Source organism: Mixophyes fleayi, chromosome 8, assembly GCF_038048845.1.
Source record: "Mixophyes fleayi isolate aMixFle1 chromosome 8, aMixFle1.hap1, whole genome shotgun sequence".
Taxonomy (NCBI): Eukaryota; Metazoa; Chordata; class Amphibia; order Anura; family Limnodynastidae; genus Mixophyes; species Mixophyes fleayi.
The window spans coordinates 26,792,013-26,813,308 of NC_134409.1; the positions used below are offsets into that span (position 1 = coordinate 26,792,013).

Below are 21,296 nucleotides of genomic sequence, written 5' to 3' on the forward strand. Positions count from 1 at the left end.
GGGGGGGCATTGTGTGTCCCCAGGGGTAGCAGAGTGACGGAGGAGGGACAGGAAAGGGCTCTCCCTGGGGGGGCAGTAGTTACTTCCACACATACACCCGCCGAGAGGCTGCAGGGTCTAGTGTAGTGATACAAGATAAAGGAGTTGTGGGAAAAAGGGAAGTTAAAGTAATAAGAAAAAATATGAGAAGGGTGGCATAAAAATGAGGGAATGGAGATGAAAGGCAAAAATAAGGCAGAGCAATATTACAGAAGTACATCTTACTCAGCCACAATAAATTATTAAAGTCACATTCTCTGAGTTCTTCCTGAGCCTCGGCTTCTTATTATTCGTATTAAGAAAATAAATATGTCCTGAAAGATGCATTTGCTTAGACTGTCTTTTATGTCTTTTATGTGTTTTAAGCATCCTGCATAAATATGTAAGCCAGTAAATGGAAGGAATACTCTCTTTTTTTTTTTTTTCTTTTTCTCCCTTTTTGCGTTTCAGAACTCTGTCAGTGAAAGCAACACAGAAAAAAAAAGAATGTTTAGATTTTTGTTCCTGGCTATTTTCATTCCCTATCATATTAAAGGTTTCCATGGTGACATTAGCAGTAGCGATTGGATGCCTTTAGGCTTTAAACTTTTATCAGAATAGCTAAAAAAAACAGCTGGATTTTTTATAGTAGCGTCTTTGCCTCTGACTTGCCCCCTTTTTAATAGGTAACAAAATGTTCTCTCACCACTCTGGGCACACTCTCTCCCCACAGCGGTTATTCTGTCTGAAAACATCTTCTGTTTCATTTTTAGCTGCCTGTCTGTCTGTCTGTCTATCTATATAACTGATTAATCTATCTGTCTTATTAATCACAAAGTGCTGTTGTGTTCGCCATATAGTAAGTGAGAGTTGGGCACCTTTGTAAGTCAAAGGTGATACCTTGAAAATCTAACTGTAGTGGAAATCATTTTAAGGCTATTAAGGACCGATTTATCACAGTGGGAAGTGGCTTTCACTGGCTTTCACCAGTGATAGATCTTTTTCACTTCACCTCTATATATTAAGGGGGTCAACAGCAGTGACAACCCTGTTGGCGTTAAGTATCATCGTCTATTGCCGGTGAAGTGTCCCCCATACTTTTGCACGTAGGAGCCTATTTTTCAAGTACATAAGTGATGCCTGTTCTGTTAACAGAAGCTGCCGCTTAAATAAATAATTTATGTATTGAATCCACAATTTTTTCAGTGCAGGTCTCATAAAATGGAATAGGGCTAATGTGCTAGATATAGTACACCATATTATGCCTACCACTATATGTTTAGATATACAAGCTTTGTTTAACAAAAAAAAGAAAACAAAAAAAGCCTATACTTAATTTTTTTGTGTAACAGCAGAGGAACTGGGAGCCCATAATGGACTTCCAGTTCTATATAGGTGCTGGGCTCAACAAAATTCTAATTTGAACAGAATAGGGATCCTTCAGAGTGACAAGTAACTGTTATTGTTCTGGATATGTTTTACTCATAGTTGCCTACTCTCCCGGGAGACTCACGAATTCTGGGAGTCCTCCTGGACTCCCGGGAGAGCAGGCAAACCTCCCGGTTCCTGGCCAACCATTAGTTTAATGGTGGGGGTGGGGCTTATGTCGAGATTAGCTCATCATCGTGGCCCCACCCCTTCTGTTATTGGCTAAAACTGAGTGATGTAAGTTAGGGGATGGGGTCAATGACACGCTTCCCGGAGCCCCGCCCCTACATTGTAAAATATTATCCTAGGTGGTAGTAACATTTAGATTATGCCACATCCTACTTGGATAGAGGGAACCCAATTTTAAATTCTCCTTCCATGTTCCTGATTGATTTTTCCTTGACTTTTGATGAACCTCAAGAGTGGCTACAAGAAAGCTTTGCCTTTTTCTTACACTCCAGAAGCCCAACAAAATAATATTTTTCCAAGTCAATGGGCACATCGTACATACACCATTGATACACACGTGTGTCAGGGATACCACAATTCCATAACTACTGTACATTTGAGGATTTCCAAGCCTTTGAACTGATTAGTCACTTTTGGTGACCATCCATCAAGAAAACCCATACTTTATGTCCTTATTGACATATGCCAGGACCAAGATTCCTTGGACTTTTCCTGCATAGTTCCTTCAAGCACTACCTGTCCATCACAGTCCATGGCAGTCCATCTTCATGGATTTATTGTCACAGAATTACTAGTCAGAAGTTCATGCTACAATCTTTGTCATGGTAGTTCGCTATATTAGGGAGCGTAATTTCATTCTGCTGAAAGGCCTTCCTTGGACTCGACTGACTGCCTGCATATTTATCCAGCACATGACTTCTTGCAGTTAATCATTGCCAGATTGTTATGCATCCTGATATTGATCTAGAGTTGTACCGTTTCCTGGTTCCAGTCTCTGATCCTTCGGGGCCAGTGCCAGATTACTTTATCCCTTCTTGTGATGCTTCAGCAGCTGTCATGGCTATCCATTGATCTTGTCCATTGACTGAGGTTCCAGAATCACTGGTTGCATTTGAAACTTCAGTTCTCAGAATCAAAAGTTATTTTTCTTCATCTGTAAAGTGGTCTCAGCTATGTAATCTAGTGGTTTTTGAGTAGATAGTAATATGGCAGTCAGTATTTAAAAGACTACCAAATGTGCACTTTGGAGGAGCAATGTCATGATCTGTCTTCCCTCTCTCTTTCTCTGGAAAGTTTCAGTTTTGAAAGAGAATCCCATTCCCATCAGTTTCTCTTAATTTTCAGTTTCTGTATAGTAAGGTTATCCCATTGCCTATAATCGAACGTCAATGTCATTATTTATTTTCTCCACTATGAAACAGAGTACCATGCTGCCATGCTGATTATTTTGTGTGTGGTAGTAATGTATACTTTTGTTAAGCACCAAAAAATATTGGGATAGCTAATGTTGATTTAAACTAGCGTTTTTAATTATGGTTCAAAAACTTGCCTTTTTGCTGTAACTGGAGAAGTAAGGCAGATACAGTAATTCGGTTTGGATTTTTGGTTGTGGGAGGAAAGGGTACCTTAGGGGTGCAAATTTTGTGGTGATTCCTTAATAAACACCAGTGATACTTCAAATAAACTGGAATAAATAAGCTGCGATTAGTAAATAGTTTAATACATTGAAAAATCAATATTTCGGAAACTAATGGTCAAACAGTCGAGATATTTGGCAGAAATAGTTTTTTGGACATCATCTCTTAACTAAAAATTTTTTTGTTAAAATCGGAGCTAAGTGGTGGTCGACATTTCATTTTTTTTGGGTGATCTAATGTGGAATCACCCACCATTGATTCACTGAGTGGTGTATCAGAGATACCACAATTCCAAAACATTTGGAGATTTCCAAGTCTTTGGATCTGATTGGTCAGCACTATTGTCATAATTTATTCAGCAAAAAAAGAAACCAATATGAATAGGCCGTGTGTAAAATAGTAAGAACACGCCATGAATCAGTAGCTTGTAACTTTAAAAGGCAATAACTTGCAATAATCATTTTCTTTGTGAGTTTATCAGTCTCTTACATTGTATTGGAAGTATTTTGGCCCACCCCCCCTTACTGCTTGAGTTCAGTGATATTTGAGGACATTCATTTATACACAGCTATCTTAAACCCCTACCACAAAATCTCAATGGGGTTATGGTATATTTGAAGTTGTAATTATGCAAATCTAACTGTGGGGAGAATCATGGAAGTGTGTTTTTTTATTCTTATTTTAGCTATTTTTCACCATGAAAGCCTATAAACTATAAGCTACTTATTCTAATGTTCTAGCAACAGAAAGTTCTGAAAATAACACTACAATAAAACTTGGAGTTGTTGATTTGTACCATGTTTACCTGTCAGTCTATTGAGCTATTACAATTACAATATTAGGTGTGGGAGTGTAGTATGTGGTTGTATTGCTTTTTTGGTTTATTATGCTAAAGCTTTAACTGTTAAACACATACGAAACCATTCTACAATCCATATGACAATTTGTCCACAAGAAGCATTTGACCACTTGTCTCTAGAGTTGGGGAAGAGTTCTACAATCCCATTCATGTTAGCAAATTCAAATATGCTGCCAAATAAGGTTTTCTGTGTGTGATGACTTTAAAAGAAAATGTAGAAAAATAAACTACAAAAATATTATTTTCCTTTACACGTGTTTTAAACGGTGGTAATCGTTTTTACGATTACCACTATTCCGACATGGAGAAGCCCTACAAAGATAATCTGAAATTATGAGAAACCGATTAGAAAAGAAACAGACTTACCTTCAACCCAACGCTGGAGATCTCCGATGGGAGCACCATGCTGACAGCAAGTGATTTTGATTGGAGAAGTGTTCGGCACTGCAGGGTGATGTCATCGCGACGTCTGTCAATAGAAATTTAAAGCGGCAATGTGGGGACCCCTAAGGTTAAGTGTTTAAACACTTAACACTACATTGCCGCTTTAAATTTCTATTGACAGATGTTGCGATGATGTCACCCTGAAGTGCCGAACACTTCTCCAATCGAAATCACTTGCTGTCAGCTTGGTGCTCCTATCGGAGATCTCCAGTGTCGGGTTGAAGGTAAGTCTGTTTCTTTTCCAATAGGTTTTTCATAATTTCGGATTTTCTTCATAGGCCTTCTCCGTGTCAGAGTAGTGGACATCGGTAAAGCGTACCCAACCTGTTTTAAAATATCTATTTTTCTTGCCAGGGAGTTTGGTCGCTGGAAAGTAAAGAATATGGCACTGGAAAGTAAGGAATTTCCAAATCTAACCCTGGCTCCAGAGTTTGTCCGGAACATCCGTCAGTTGGGCAGGAGACCTTCTGCAGCTCAAATCACAGAGAACCTAATAAAAAAGTATGGCACGCACATTCTCCTTTCTGCTGTGCTCGGAGGTGAGTTTAACAATTATAAATCCTGTGTCTCATATGTATTGTACGTACAGTTATATGAAATAGGTGCCCTTACAAATGTATTCAACACTGCACCTAGAACTTTCTTTTTACATTATTTTAAATAATTGCATGAAACATAAAACCTCATAGCTATCTATAATAGTTGCTTAGATGCATTGTCTAGTAGAGTGTTCCGTTGCACGCTCCCACCAACGTGTTGCACTGATATCAGCACATAAGCTGTACAAAGGTGAACCCATCCTTTAAAGATAATACGACAGAGTGGGTTTAAACCACACTTTATATCAGCGAGACAAAAAACACATCACTATGTTGCTATAGTAACAGATCATACAGGTGACAACATCTTATAATGACCAATGTGCAACAATGTGCGTGTCTAGATTCTGTTTGTCTGTTATCTTGACATGTTCTTTCCTGTTTATTTTTCCTATTTTTCTGTCTAAAAAAAAAAAAGACTTGAAAAATAGTTACACCGAGTACACCTATGTCGTTTCTTTAAAAAGCAGATATAAAGGTATCTTACCTTTTGAGATGTCTATGGTTTTCTATTCTATACCCTGTATTTTTTAGCATGATTGTATTTTTTTTTCCTTTTTCTCTTTCTTGTTTGTTTTTATATAACCTATGTTTTGTTCTTTGTTTATGTTTGCATTTGCTGTAACCAAAATAAAAAGGTTATATATAAAAAAAAGGCAGATTAAAAAGGTTAAAGACACCAATATATTTTATGTATTTTTAGTATATATTATTTATAGTGCTTCCTGTGAAATGTGTGGTGGTAATAACCAGATGGTTCTGACATCAGCATCACTTCAGCACATTCCTCCACACTATGGCTCACAGGTCTTTTACGTTGTATAAAATAGTCAGCCTGCAGCCTCACTTATTCATATTATAATGGAATGGTAATTTACTGTATCATTAATGCACACAACGGAAGGGGGTGTACATTATCACATCTATAATACATGAAGCTAACATCTATACAGATACATTATTTTTTCACTAGGCTTAAACAACATGTGACGCTATAAGCTGTCTGTATATACCCCATCCTACTCTGTATAACATTCTGCACATAATATTCTTATTGCATACTAGGGAGTAATTCTTGGCCCAGCTAGTTTGGATGAAAGCACCGGTAAACCTAAGATGCAAATTTATCCAATATAATACACAAACCTCATAAAACAGACAAAGTTTAACATATTTCAAATTGTGCTATTGCTAGTTGTACTGTAACTGGGTCATTCAGTGGTGGAACTACTATTGGTACAACAGGTGCGGTACACCGGGGCCAATGGAGATAATGGGGCGCACTGCATGGAGAACTAGCGAGCTGTGGGCCCCGGTTCCCTCCTCCCCACTTCCCTGCTCCGGGGCCCATAGTGCGCTAGTTCTGCCTCTGGGCTCATTGCTGTGTAGAAAGTTGTCGTGTATTAAAAATTTAGGTTTTTTCCATGGAAAATATTTATTTATCTTATGTTCTGTTTGTGTATTGGTGACTGTACGGTGCGGCATAATCTGTGGCAACTCATAAATAAAAGATGATGTTGATGATGTCTTTAGATCAATCCAACTCATTAAATTGCACCCCACCCTCCCCCACCCACCCTCGCCTTGTAGCAGTTAGGACCCCACTATTACCTTACATATGTATCTGCCACCCTCTGTTATTGAGCCTAGTTAGAGGACAGGAAGATTCCAGGATCTATAATTGTGGCCATGTGACCCCAGCACCTGTCCAATCAGGTCCCACATTGGACACACGGAATGTTCCTGAAAGATGCTTCATTTCTGTTAGTGGCCTTCTGCATTACTCAGTACTGTAGTGTAGCACACCCACCCAGGGGAGGGCTGGCAAAATTTAGCCCGGGGGCAAGACTCAACTCAAGGAAAAAAATGCAGGTGGCCCAGTGACCTAGGCCAAGGTAGCCCACTATGGGACTGGTACGGGGGGCAGATGCCCCCCAGCCCCCCAACCCAGCCTGCCCCTGAGCACACCCAAAATAAAGGTTGTGAGAAGTACTGCAGGTATAACAAATATATACGTTACCTTTGAAAAACAAAGTGTCTTTGGTAGACAAGCAAAAAAAAAAATGCTTGTGAATCTGAGGTTGCTTCATGCATAAAGACTCCATACATTCCTCACAACGCAGTGTGTGTAAATTATAATACTAATGAGGCTACTGCTCAGTATTAGCCTTATAAAGTAAAGGAGTCACCCAAATTAATAAAACACTGGCTTGCGCCTTTCTGGGTAGTAATATTTTGTGGTATGAACCAATATGTATAATGTAACCTGTCAATTTGTTGAGGTATGAGGCACTAAGTCACATCACTGAGGTATGAGGCAGTATATGGTGCATACTTATGCTGTCTTTTTTATTATTATTGTACCAAGTAACATAAAACATAAACTACATAAGCTGACTGGTCTTCTTATACCTCAGCACTGGGCGCCATCTTCAGTTCGATATCCCAGTTTGATAGGTTCTGTTAGTGCGTCCTAAATGATATACTGCATAACAACCACACCTTAATTCAGTGCATACTGGAGGGACTTTGTCTCACGCTGTCACACCCCTAACCATCTGTACTGTTCCTTGGCCACATTACATACTGTGAGGCCGGAGTTTATACATGTATTACTTTTATGACTGTGCACTGTGCTTGTGTCATTATCGTTTATTTTTAAATATACATATTATGACTGAAAAAAGGGGAAAGGAGATTCATTTTAACGCACCCCTGCTCAAATAAAAAATGTCAATATATTAGCGATTGGTGAAATTAAATGACATAGCAACGATGCAAACTCAGAATATGGTGTAGCAGTCTCATTCTTCAGGTGCCTTTGACTTCGCCAGACCATGTATCTTTATTCAGTTTTCAAAACCGGGAATGTACAGACGAGCCGGGTAGGACGTGAGTGTGATAGACCAACTTCTAGCATTGCATCGCATATCAATGGCGACAGCAGCACAGTGTATTTCAGCTCAGTCACGTTCCGTGTGTTCATGTGAAGGTACATTTTTAGAAGAACGGTCTCTGGAAACGTGAAGCCAATCTGACCATCTAAATGTTAACAGCACAAAGCTCCCACATGCCACTAGCTTTACGGGCTTGAATCTCATTGGGCCCCTTGTTACTCCAGGAGGTATATTTGCTAAACTGCAGGTTTGAAAAAGTGGAGATGTTGCCTATAGCAACTAATCAGATTCTAGTTATCATTTCTTTAGTACAGTCTACGAAATGACAGCTAGAATCTGATTGGTTGCTATAGGCAACATCTCCACTTTTTTAAAACCAGAGTTTAGTAACCATGTATCATGACAGTCACATGGGCTGCTATGTCTATTGTTAAGCCCATGCATGTAACTCTATTTTTTATTCTTTTACAGTATTTTGCTTTACTCTCTATTACATTTTGTATTTTCACCTGGTTAGACACCTGCTTCTGCAGGTAGACTGACTTATTATTAACTGCCAGGCAGATCCTCTTCATGACACCATTATAATTACACCCAACTCTAAACCAACTAATTGCACAACCCTTTCAAGAAACAGGTCACTAATGTTAGTCCAAAAATGCGAAAGTATCGGAACATTTAAAACAAAACAAAAAAATAACCTAACCTCCACATAATTGGCAAACGTCTAGTACAATAGCGAATCGATCAACGTTTTAAAATGAGTTGCGAAAAAACTGTGTTTTATTAACAATTCTGTATTATAGAAAACTTCCTACATTCTACAAAGTAATTACATAAAATAAAGTCTCCACTGAATAAGACGGGTGGAAATTTCTTTTATTCCAAGCTGGCATTGATTGTGAACCATCATTTATTTATACGTGAAACCTTTGTGTATTTAATATGTTTTTATATTGTTGTTTTAAATAATAATGTGTGGAATTCAATAAAACATGTTTAAAAAATGATGCAGTAAAACTGCATATTCAGAACAACACCGTTCTTAAACTCAAGAGTTTGTATTTCTAGATGTACTTGAGACAGTTGTAAGGGGTAATTCAATATCCGTTTAATTTAGAAGGCACAAGCCTGGGTGTATAAATTAGACGTTACTCTGGTGAAGTATCTTTTTTTTTTTGCGATGATTCATTTAGATATGCATTGTTACAATATTCTGATGTATAACAAAATCATAAAAGTGAGACTGCAATAGAATATTTCACAGAAGGTCGTATTGAGGTAATTTGAATATTTTAAAGCAAACGGATTATAATATTTTTAATTAATTATTACTATAGAAAATAAAAGTTCAGTAAATGATATGAACGTAGTTGACTGGACATCCATATGTTTTCCAGGGGGCTTTTCATTCAAACACATAATAAAAAGTGCATAAAACATCATACAGAGTGTCGTCTATGGTTTACACCTGGGCGCGACAGTATAATGGGTTGTATTGCTACTACTGTATTCTGTATTGATTGTTGTGTTTAGGTAAAAGGAATCCAAATAACCCTTTTACCAAGTGCCCAAATTATCATGGAATACAGTAGAAACACTTGATAGCCATTATCAAGCGATGCCACTTTTCCATACATCGATGTTGCAAACAATCCATAAAAAACATGTACTGTAATATTTCACTTTAACAAAGAGTTGTACCATTTGCTATGTGTCCCAATGGCCTTTCACCTTCCCCTTAATGGCATAAAAACGGGTGTGGTCCCTCCTCTGAATCCTGTACCTTCCTATTACCGCTAGTTTACCTCATATTTGAGTGCTCCGTATGCATCGGGACTGGGGAACCAATGAGAGATCACACAGAAATTGAAGGCTGTACCTGATTGGATGACGACGGCTGTTTGGTCAGGTGCGACCCCCCCCCCACCTTGTTTGACTACGTTTGAATCTCTGGTGTTCCAGTTCTGAGGCATCTGAAGGACTTGTCTGTGGTAGTATGGAGACAATCATGGGCATCTAAAACTTCCATCCTCCCATCTCCTTTCTGCAGATGATAGTTTGTCCAATAAGCTGTGTCAGCCACCTCCATCTGCTGTAAAATGTCTGTAGCATTATGTCCATACTTGCCAACTCTCCCGGAATGTCCGGGAGACTCCCGCATTTCGGGTGAGTCTCGCGGACTCCCGGGAGAGTATGGCAATCTCCCGCATCAGGCAGAATTTGGTCTCAATTGCCACGATTCATCGGGAATTGCTGTGTTTGGCCCCGCCCCCGCTGCAAAATGACGCGCTTTGCGTCATTACATCACAGGGTTGGGGCCAAAATGACGCGATTTTCGGAGCCCTGCCCCCGGCATGCCCACCTTCCCACTGCAGCTCCCGGATCATACTTGCCATAAGTTGGCAAGTATGATTTATGTCCATTGCATAAACCAGTGGATCCCAAACTTTCTCAGTTCGAGACACCCTTAGGGTCTCAATAATTTTTTCAAGGCACCCCTAAGCCAAAATAATAACTAAGTAGTCCCCCGCCTTGCTTACCACCGGCCATGGCCGCGGCACCCCTGTGAGATCGCCTGGCACATAAGGGAGCTTATACTACACATAAGAAATAATGCTGACCGGAATGTACACATCAATGTTATTGTCACATACTGTTATGTTGGTAAATGTACTGCAAGTGGTTATTTCTATATTTGCATGTACATAGAGATATGTAATCTTTATGTCTTTACATTACCTTTACCCTGTATAAACCTGTCTGTGTCTTTGCACAGTAATCTGCCTGTTATGATTACTTTATTTGGGGGACATAGACATTTGCATTCTTTCTTGCAGTCTATGAACACTTACACCAAGGTTAGTAAGATGTGTCCCTGATTTTTTATTCGCTTTCTCTGACATTGACTTATTAGCTATTTTCTCACAATCTAGGCTTGACTAACCAATGTTCAGATTAGTTCTGGCTGTGTTCTCGGCACATTTGCATTGTTGTGTACTTGATGTATTTATGCTTTTCTTTGTAGCTTGTTGTTATCATTCAATTTCTATTTTTGTGTGTTTGCAGCATTTTAGTATGGTTTGTTACATTTCGATACATTTACATTAGAATTTTATAGTAGCAGCTTGCCTAGTAGACAAGCGTTTATAGAGAAAATAAGGGCAATATTGATATTTCTAAACAAAAACACTTGTTTTGTTTTTGTTTTCTAGATATTGTTTTTCCACTTTAATCTGAAGCCTTATGTGTAATATAACTCGTACAAATGTGCATATAGTGTCTCTTTTAATTCATTTTTACATCAAACCACCTCAGTCCAATCCCAACGAGGAAATAAAAGATGCCTGTTGGGAGGTGGGACACCCCATATGACATGGAAGGGTTGACACTTATTTGTGGCAGAAATGTGGATGTATTTAAATGACTTTCATATACGCATAGTGGAGGCAGCCATTTTGTGAACTGAACCAATATTCATTAGAATGTAATAATTACTAGGATGAGTTAACAAATCAAGTAATGTAAAGCAAATCATTTTATTGAAAACAGTGAAAATGACAGATAATTGAAATGAATATGGCTAATGACAAATTGTTGCAAAATCTGTAGTCACCCCTGAGTAGCTATATATTCTGCAAATAAAGTGCAGTGTGCAATAAATAGTTTTCCACATGAATTCATGAGGTGGACAGGGAAAATATACTCAACCCTCTATCTAAAATTCACTAATAGATAAAGTATACCTCACAAATTTTAGACTTGGTGAACCGGGTGTATGGTTTAATGTATCCCGGATTCCTCAAACCCTACCAATCCTCTCAGAAATGCACACAGGTAAAACAATGCCCACTTTCATGTGAGCCCCTCACCCTTAGATGTCCCCGATTTGGGACTGTCAGAGTTGGGAGGTATGGATAGTCAGTCACATACATATGATTTTAGACATAAGTAAGTCCAGATGTCTAATACATATGAAATACATTTGTTTTTAGAATGAATCATAAACACATGATGCCATTAAATATTATATATTCAATTATGCACAATTGTAATCAAAGAAGTGCATGTAGTCTAATGTATAATCGGGACAGTGTGCACAAGCAAAGGGGTGTGGTCATTTGACATGGGGCGGGGTCATGGGATAATGGGTGCGCCATGTCCCCTAGGGTGCGCCATGTCCCCTGGGGGTGTGCTCAATTCTTCTATATATCTAACTCTCAGTCTGTGGCTTCCTGCTTGCCTCTGTTCCCATCCTCACGTCATGATACTGCCCTGTCACATGCATCCCTGTCCTCACTAACATAGTCACAGGATTGGACAGGTTACTGCCTTCCATTCACTGAAATAATTCTGATGACATCTATGAAGCATCAGGTTCAAAATGGCTGCCATCACTGCGTGTAGACGGCAGGTACATATTCAGGACTTTTCAGCTACAGTTCAAATGGCCATGTGACTTTTTATACAGCTCTCAATTTTTCATGATAATAATTGTTGCAGAACATTATTATTTTAATCGAATGATGCCCCATTAGCAACAGAAATATAAATATTATTATTACAAAGCATACACTCACAACCCTTAGATTTATTTATTTTTTACAGTAGATTTATGCTAATTATATTTTAGGTATTATTATTATTATTATTATTATTATTATTATTAATATTACAATTTATATATATCTGTACATATATATTTTTGTTTAGCTTGTTAGTGCTCTGATGATGTTCTTAAATATCTTAACAGCATGGAATGTGAAAAATATCTTTAGCTAATTAGTGTGTGGTGCATTAAATATTTACCTAATATATGTGATACAAATGTGTTATGCTTATACAGTTAATATTTTATGTATGGATTTGTATGTTTATGTGACAGATTGCATTTGCATATTACAAATTATTTTTCAAATAAATTTAACCAAATTAATTTGCATTTATTTATGTGTATAATAAAATGTTTTTATGCATTGAATGGTTGGTAGTTGTGTTTTTGGTTTCCTGGACATTAAATCAAACAAAAATGTAGACCATTGGAGGGTAATATGACATGAACAAAATTTTCTGAAACTGTTCCTGTGAAATATTCACCTCATTCTGCATTTGGGCGCATAATTCTGCATGTTTCACAGCACGGAGTTTGTTAAATCGGCTGAATCATTTTAACTGTCGACTTACCAACTCTATATATTCTTCGAAATGCGAATGTACACATATAGTGGGGAATGGGGAAGTGAAAGCGAAACTCGGACATTGTGTCGTCGGACCATCTGCGAAAGGGCCTGTCCTGCAGCGCAAAAGATCAATTCGATTTCGCTCACAAGTTACAAGTGACGCTTGGTACTACAAAGGCGGAAGCTCATTTAGAACGGGATCCGTTTGCGCCCTGAACACAACCAGGAAAAGACACACACATAAGAAAAAGTGCATTTACATGTATATGTTCAGTCAGACGCATTTCATGATGTATCCAGCTGTACAACACTAGCATTTCTGTCAGGTGTACGTCAAGAATAAAGTGTGCACACAGATGTGACAGTGTTAGTGGTAAATAAGAAAGTTGAATTATTCTATTTGTAAACAATATAATAATAAAGTATATACACAAAACAGAATATGGTCTATACGGTTATTAATGTAAGCGATAAGTCACATTTTCAAAATAAATTAAGTCACATACAAATTAAATTCAGTTAAATACAAACATCTGTTATTCTCCACTTTACAAATTCAATGGGATTCTCCATTCCTGCCATAGGCCATATGGAAGTATTAAGCAATGCTTATAGATGGCCGTGACGTCATGAAATATAGCAGCTACAATTATGGTTTAAGTACTGTCAGCCAAAGGGGTCAATCCGTAATCAGCCAATCAGAAACGGCTAGCTAGTGTTGTTGATGGTGATCATCATGATCGCATAACGTTGCAACTGCAAGAGACACGCCTCCTAACAGATGTATCTGTGTCCAGCTCTACTTGAGTCGTAATTACGTGAACACGCCCCACCTGTACTCGGTCTAAGCTTGTGCGCCCCTCCCATTCTTCTCCAAGCATAAGGAGCAGTAAGTCTAAGATGGAAGTTAAAAAGCCATGAGTCCAATTCTACATGAGCCTTATTATCTTTGCAGAGAAGCATTCGAAAGCATCATGAGGTCAGGGCATGAGAATGACGTGTTTAATGATGCTCCTGTGGCTGCATAGTTAAGCTGGTGAGAAGATATCACCATCCGATCAGTGACAGATCATCCAGATGCACACGATTGCTCTAGATGCCTGTACTTTTAAATAATTAAAATGTACCATTTTATCTAAGTTCTTTGTGCAAGTCTCGGGGACAGTCAAGAAAAAAAATGAAGGCTTAGTCCACCCACAATCAATGAATATTTCTCAATTGCTTTTCATAGTCAGGTACATTTAAGAATGGAAAACTGATCGGGTTAAGGAGCAGCTAACTCAAATTGTGACTGAGTCGGAATCTGAGAAACTTGTCAAACATCTTTATTTCTCTTTCATTAAACACATTACTAAATTGATTTTGGCAAATCAGTTATGTAACTTTTGGTTCTCTGCCTGCATAGAGTTCTCCTTTGAGCATTTCTTTGCAGGAGCAAATCATTGACTACAACAACATTTATGCAGTCAAATTGAATTCTTCCTGGTTTCAAAATATACAATGATCTCAAAATATACCAATAGGTATCTGTCAAGATGTACTTGGATGAAGGCCATGCTCTGCTGTTCTCCTCTGCAAATTATTGCTATAGAAACTAAAGGCGACACTGAGCAAAAACAATTAAGAGGTTATGGAAGGTATAAGTTTTTAGGTACATAGGTTGATATATTTGATACTGTCATGACAAGCCTTACTTGAGCATGCGTGACATTCGAGCATGAAAGGGTTACGCGTGCTTGAAAGGGTTAATCACTGCAAAACCATCTGGTCTGTCTAAAATTATTAAAATTATCCCAAAATGATATCTCACACTCACTATTAAACCTGCTTCTGCCACCACTATGATTTGGTAAATGACCTGACACTCTTTGGGAAGTCTTCAATTACTCCCTGACGTACCTCCAAATATAACCATATCATTGGGTTAATTATGACCACATTTCTGATATTAGCCTGCACAGTCACTAGTCCCCGTTTTGTGGCAAACTACCTGGCCAATTAATTTGTGGAAGCCCTGACTTCACAAATCACTAGCGCAGAAAAGACTGAGCAATTATTCCCAGTGGAAGTTGCATGTTCAGGTTACAGTGGATTAATAACACGTGACAGTGAGGCTGTCAAACAAGTGTATTGTTTATTTTGTGAAGAATATAATATTAAGAGTAAATATAATCCAAAGAGTAAATAAAAAGAAGTGATAACTAGCCAATAAATGTTCTAGTAAATATGTTCAGCCACTGATCCTTCTAAGGCCCCGTCTTTCCAAGTTTGAAAGCTAGACGTAACAAACTGGAAACAACAAAAAAGTAATCGGAGCTCCTGCAGTAGTTCTAGCTGAAGCGAGGTTATGTCGCAGTTGCCTATGCTTTTATTGGCCAGAAAACAAGGGTCCCGGAACTTACTTGCATATAAGGTATAAACATGATTATTCGAACTTTCTATTGGTTCACTACTGATAAGAAGTTTGCATATGTGCAGTAGGCACAGTGACACCACCTTAGCAAATTATGTGGAAATGCCCTTGGTTATATAAACATTGTGAAATCGCCTGGTTATATAAGCATTTAAAGTAATACACACAGGAAAGTACGAACGTGAAAATGGGGTTTCAGCATCATTTTGTTAGACCTGCAACAGCAATAGGTCCTCTTCAGCTTAGGGGTGGGTGGGCAGCCTGGAACCCAATTATAATCCACCACTGCCAGGCCCCAAAGGCAGGCTTGGGCCCATGTATTTTGTATCTGCACCCTATTGTAGAACTATCATTGCTCTTATCACTGGCAGTTGGGTATTGGAGCTACTGGACAGCTCAACAAGAGGAAAACCTCAGGTTGCAGAATGTCAATGTAGTTGTGAAATTAAAGATGTGGGATTTTAAGATGGCAAAACATTAGACAATTCTCCCCCAATTTTCAATTTTTCAGGTGCTCCCCTAAAATTCATCTCTTCACGTTAGCCTACTCCGCCCCATCCTTAGTCAACTTCCTTCCCATGCTCCACCTGCCACATCCACTTGTTGTCCACCACCCCATCATCTGTTAGCCTTCAGAAACAGGACCCTCTCTTCCTCCCGTCTCCTGTACTCTGTATGATGTAACTCATACTTCCCAACCTTTGAATAGTGAATTCCGGGAGATCCCGGGCATGGGGCATAGTTGGAGGGCGGGAAGGGGCGGTCAATCGCATCATTGTGGCCCCACCCCTGGGACAAAAACGTAATTTTGTTGCGAGGTCGGGGTCAAAATTACACGATTCACAGTGAAACGCGTCATTTTGGCGAGTAAATTGCAGTATGCGGGATACTTCCCTGCTCTCCCGGGAGACCGACCTGGGTTTTGGGAGTCTCCCGGTCATTCTGGGAGAGTTGGCAAGTATGATGTAACTTATATGCTTCTGTTGTTTGTATTGCTGAATCTGCGCCGCTGCGGAGTCTGTGGCGCCTCCTTAATAAACACTGATGATGATGATGGTAATTTTCCCACTTGTTGCTGAGAAAGATACCTTGAGGGTAAAAGCATGCTTATAATTAATTTGGCGGGGAGAGCCCGGGTTGGAGCTTGTTGCTCAAAAACAGCATTTTGAAAGACATTTTGAATAATTACCTGTGAACAAACTCCCTGTTTTACAGGGGCGAACGAAGGATTGTCGGGGAGGGGGTTTCCCCCCCGACCCAAAAAAAAACCCACCCCCCGCGAGACGCAGCAGCTCCGTTTCTTCAGCGCTGTCCTATACAGCAGCCGCGGCACTGTCTAAGAAGCGTCCGCGGCTGTGCTGTATACACTACAGCACTGCCGCGGACGTTTCTTTGACAGCGCCGCGGCTGCTGTATAGGACAGTGCAGCTATAGCGGCCATTTAGTTAGCGCAGGGGGGGTTTCTGGAGACTCAGAAACCCCCCCTGCGTGCACCACTGTTTTATGTTTCACAAGTTGACCCAGCACACTCGACACAGCACAAATAACGTGAATTTTTGGAAGTGAGGAAATTGTCTTATTTATCTCAAAGTGTTCCAGACTTATAACACGAGGTTAGCCTGTAACAATTGCGCCTCCAGGTGAACTAATGGCTTTCACCCGTGGCAGGAGAGCCGCTGTGATAAATATTTGCTGATTTTGAAGCATATTTAGTTCCATAAATGCTTTTTGTTTGTAGCTATGCAGCATATGTCCAGCTTGCTATCTCAAACATCTAGATTAGTACAAACGCCCTAACATGAAAATGCGTGTATTTATGATCACAGGCTCCTTATTTTCAAAATAAGGTATCGCTTTAGTAAGGAGCCAGTGACTGTAAGACTGGTTTTCTTCACAGGAGTGTTGGATAGCTGGTTCTATGCAGTTTGGTTGGAGATTAAAATTAATAATAATATTAATAATAATAATTGGACAGGATAGAATTATACAAATTGCAAAAATTCATACACAGTGTCAAATAAATGTTTTTATAATTTTTTATTGTTTGTATCCAGGGAGATATTGTCAGTAGAACACACGCTAGGAGTTCAGCGTATATGAATAATGTGAACATGACAGAATAAATGGGGATTGTGACAGATGTAACAGAAGTTGGAAGAGTCTTACTATAGAGTCCAGGTTTCAAATTGTAACACTGTAATTAACTTAAATGGCAAACAAAGAAAATGCTTCAAGGATAACTAAACTCCAGGAATTATTTTTAATACGTGCTTCCAAATCCTGTGAAAAACATGTTCAAGTGTGGAATATGGCAGCAGTTAAAACTGACAGTTATTTCGGTGTTCCGACGCATTCCACTGACTGCCGAACCCCACGCGCTGTTCTCACTCATCTAACTAAATTAAGCATCTCCTTATGCACAAGCTATTGGGCATTAATAATCTCATGTTGCCACTGTAAAAATGGGCAGTAGACTGATGAGGGGAAATTCAATTCTGCACAATGTGCCACTAAACATCACCACCATGTTCTGTTGCACTCATTTCCGGGTACTATAGTACCCCACATCGCGGATTTTCCTGCACACCTTACTGGGTGCAAGGAAAAATCTGCAATCGCTGAGGAGTGCTCTTGTGACCATTCTGAAGGCACCAAATAGAATTCTTCCCTATTTTTCTAAACGGCTTACATGCCTTTTATTTTATGATGATGCAAAGATTTGTAGTAATAATAATAATAATAATAATAATAATAATAATAATAATAACAGAAGACAACTTTTGGCTTGAGAGGCAAACCCAAGACAGATGTTCAGGCTTTTCTAACAGAGCTTCACAATTGAAAAATTAGAGATGCCAAAAACATATGACCCTGGTTTGTTTAGTGTGGGGGTGGATTTACACAATCAATTAAGTATATGAAATGTTTTTATTTAAATGAGATATAAAACACAAAATCCGCCACATTTGACCCGTGTTGAATGCAGAACCATCTAGTCACGACTTTATAATACCAGGAGCATTCTAGTGACAGATATACAATGCAAAGATAATTTTAGTGACTTATATACAATACAGAGAGTATTCTAATGACATATATACATATAGCTAGCTAACATGATGCAAATTACACGTATGTGGTGTAAATCACATGTCTGCCAACATTCCTGGCTTGGAAATTTGAGACACATTAGGCCAGTCATTATGGAGAGCAAGGCAAAAAAGGGACTAAACTTTATTCTGGACAAACCATGTTGCAATACAAGAAGTGCAAATAAGTTTATTATTTTACACATAAGGAAAATACTGCTTTTTTGTCATGTAGCACACAAATACTTACTAACTTTATTTTTACACTGAAATTTAAAGTTGATCTAGGACATGCCCTATCCCAACTATAAATCTGTTCCCACATTTTAAATTGACCTCTTCCTCCAATGCAACATGGTTTTGCAGAGGTGCAAAGTTACTCCTTTTTTTTTGCTTGGCTCTCCTTAATGACTCAGGCCCACTGAATCTATGTTAATTCTGGGTGAGGCTATACCTCTTTTGGAGAAAGAAGAAGAAGGAAGAAGAAAAATAAGAAGATTCTAGACTATATTTTGTATATAATAGTATCATAATAAATAATTTGTATAGCTTCCTATTTTTCCTAATTTGTATTTTCAAGTAAAGATTTGCATTCGGCAAGATCCGCTGAATAATTTGTTTTTCATTTTCCTTGCACCATTTATAGTATGGTAATGTACAGCACTGGTTGATGCATCAAAGTCATGTTGGACGAAAATAAGTATAATTATGCGCATAAGGAAGCACATTTTCTCACCTGAATTTACCCTGTCAGTTGACAGTAGCAAATTTTAGAAAATTCTACAAATAAGCTGAAATATTTTCATTACCTGGACAGTATTGTAGATTCACATAAGAGTATACTGTTTAAACAGAGGCAAAATATAAAAGGTCTTTAAGGGGGAGGATGCGATCCTTGGAGGTACTTTGGCATAGTTTGAATCCAAGATGGCGCTCGTTTACAAAAAGAGGTTGAAAGGGTATACCCATAAGCAGGAAAATAACATTGATCCACTCTAAATACTGATTATTTTGCACATTGATTTTCCGGCAAGCGTTCACAAGCTTCTCATGAGAGCTCTGACGAATATAGTAAAATGGAATAAATATTTCTATGCAGTTGAAATGAAAATTAATATGCTTTTATAACCTTGACAAATAGTACACCCTGTGTTTGTCTTTGAAATTGTGCGTAGCTCCACTATTTCATTTTTGTCACGTGTCTTGTCATACAATCCAGGCAGATCTTATCATCTGTTCCATGACCTTTATTTATTTATTTATATATATATATATAATATTTATTTACCAAATTTTATTGTTTATTATGTGTTAGTGTACGTGGGAGTAACAGTTTTACTTCTTAGGCTTGTGTGCACAATTTGAGAGGAAGGGTATATGGCCAGAAGCATACAGAAAAACCTGGGGGAATAGAGCATATTATGTGGGGTTAGCTATCATGCACTCTGGGGTATATTTACTAGACTGCTGGTTTGAAAAAGTGGAGATGTTGCCTATAGCAACCAATCAGATTCTAGCTGTTATTTTGTAAAATGTATAAAATAAATGATAACTGGAATCTGATTGGTTGCTATAGGCAACAACACCACCTTTTCAAACCAGCAGTTTAGTAAATATACCCCACTGTCTCACTTATATACATTGTTCACAACTGCAGTGCGCATGTGTCACTTAAAATGGGTTGATGCAGTCTTCACTGTGCTTACTTTTAATTTATTTAGATTTTTTTTAACCGGAGAACCACAGAGCTGGAAGAGGGACTTGTCACCCCAGTCCCTCAGCAGTGTTACGGACAGCCAACTACCTGTACATAACATTTAACAGAGATCTGTTGCAAGTGAAAGGCAGCAGTAATATGTGTGGCTTTTCCTCTGCCATAATTGAGTGAGGCCCTCAAGAATGAAACCCTGGCTTCATCAGTGGGATGTATCATTGCTTCCTCTTTGTAAACCACAATACCGTGATTGAGTGGAGCCCAGGAATCAAATCAAATGGTTCCTGGACACAGTGTTAGCACTAGAGGCTGTCAGTGACAGTACAGTACCAGCAGTAGTGCGATAAAACAGGTTGTGTGGCCGTTTATCTGAGTGTTGTCAGAGTACAGTGGATTCTGCCTCATTTCCTGCCTTTTAGGGACATTTAAATGTTGGATAATATGTAACATGATCTTTACTTGGTTTAGTAAAAGAGCTCTTGTTTTGGAGGTCTTACACAATAAAACATTTAAAGAAACCTACCCGTACAGTCTGTGTTAAGTGTAACAGCACTAAAATTTTTAGGAAAGCAATCACTCCAATTTGCTGGTTTCCAGTGTCAAAAAACATAGGTTTCACGGTGGCTTAGTGATTGCACTTCTGCCTCACAGCTCTGGGTTCATGAGTTCATATCCCAACCATGGCCTGTGTGGAGTTTGTATGGTCTCCGCATGTTTGCGTGACTTTACTCCTGGTACTCCGGTTTGCACCCACATTCCAAAAATATACTAGTAGGTTAATTGGCTGCTCTCAAATTGACCCCAGTCTCTGTCTGTGTGTTAGGGAATTTAGACTGTAAGCTCCAATGGTGCAAGGACTGATGTGAGTGAGTTCTTTTTACAGTGCTGTGGAATTAGTGGCGCTATATAAATAGAGGATGATGATAGCTTTCCTGTGAAACCTGTCACATGGGAGCTGTATGGAAAGACATGTGAATGCACCTTTACTGGAGGAGTCACAATCTGAGTTCTGTGGTCCTGTTTACCCTCACAAAGCTCATGCAAATTC

At 38.8% G+C, this 21,296-nt stretch overlaps 2 protein-coding genes across 2 annotated transcripts in view; one reads left to right on the top strand and one right to left on the bottom strand.

The window, feature by feature from the left end:
* LOC142099084 (uncharacterized) overlaps nt 1-21,296 on the bottom strand; it is a 195,024-nt gene that overhangs the window by 149,675 nt on the left and 24,053 nt on the right. The gene's annotated exons all lie outside the window — the stretch shown is intronic.
* BRINP2 (BMP/retinoic acid inducible neural specific 2) overlaps nt 1-21,296 on the top strand; it is a 163,481-nt gene that overhangs the window by 28,809 nt on the left and 113,376 nt on the right. Inside the window, exon 3 of the mRNA XM_075182196.1 lies at nt 4,711-4,895. Coding sequence (XP_075038297.1) covers nt 4,711-4,895 — 185 coding nt within the window. The remainder of the gene's footprint in view (nt 1-4,710; nt 4,896-21,296) is intronic.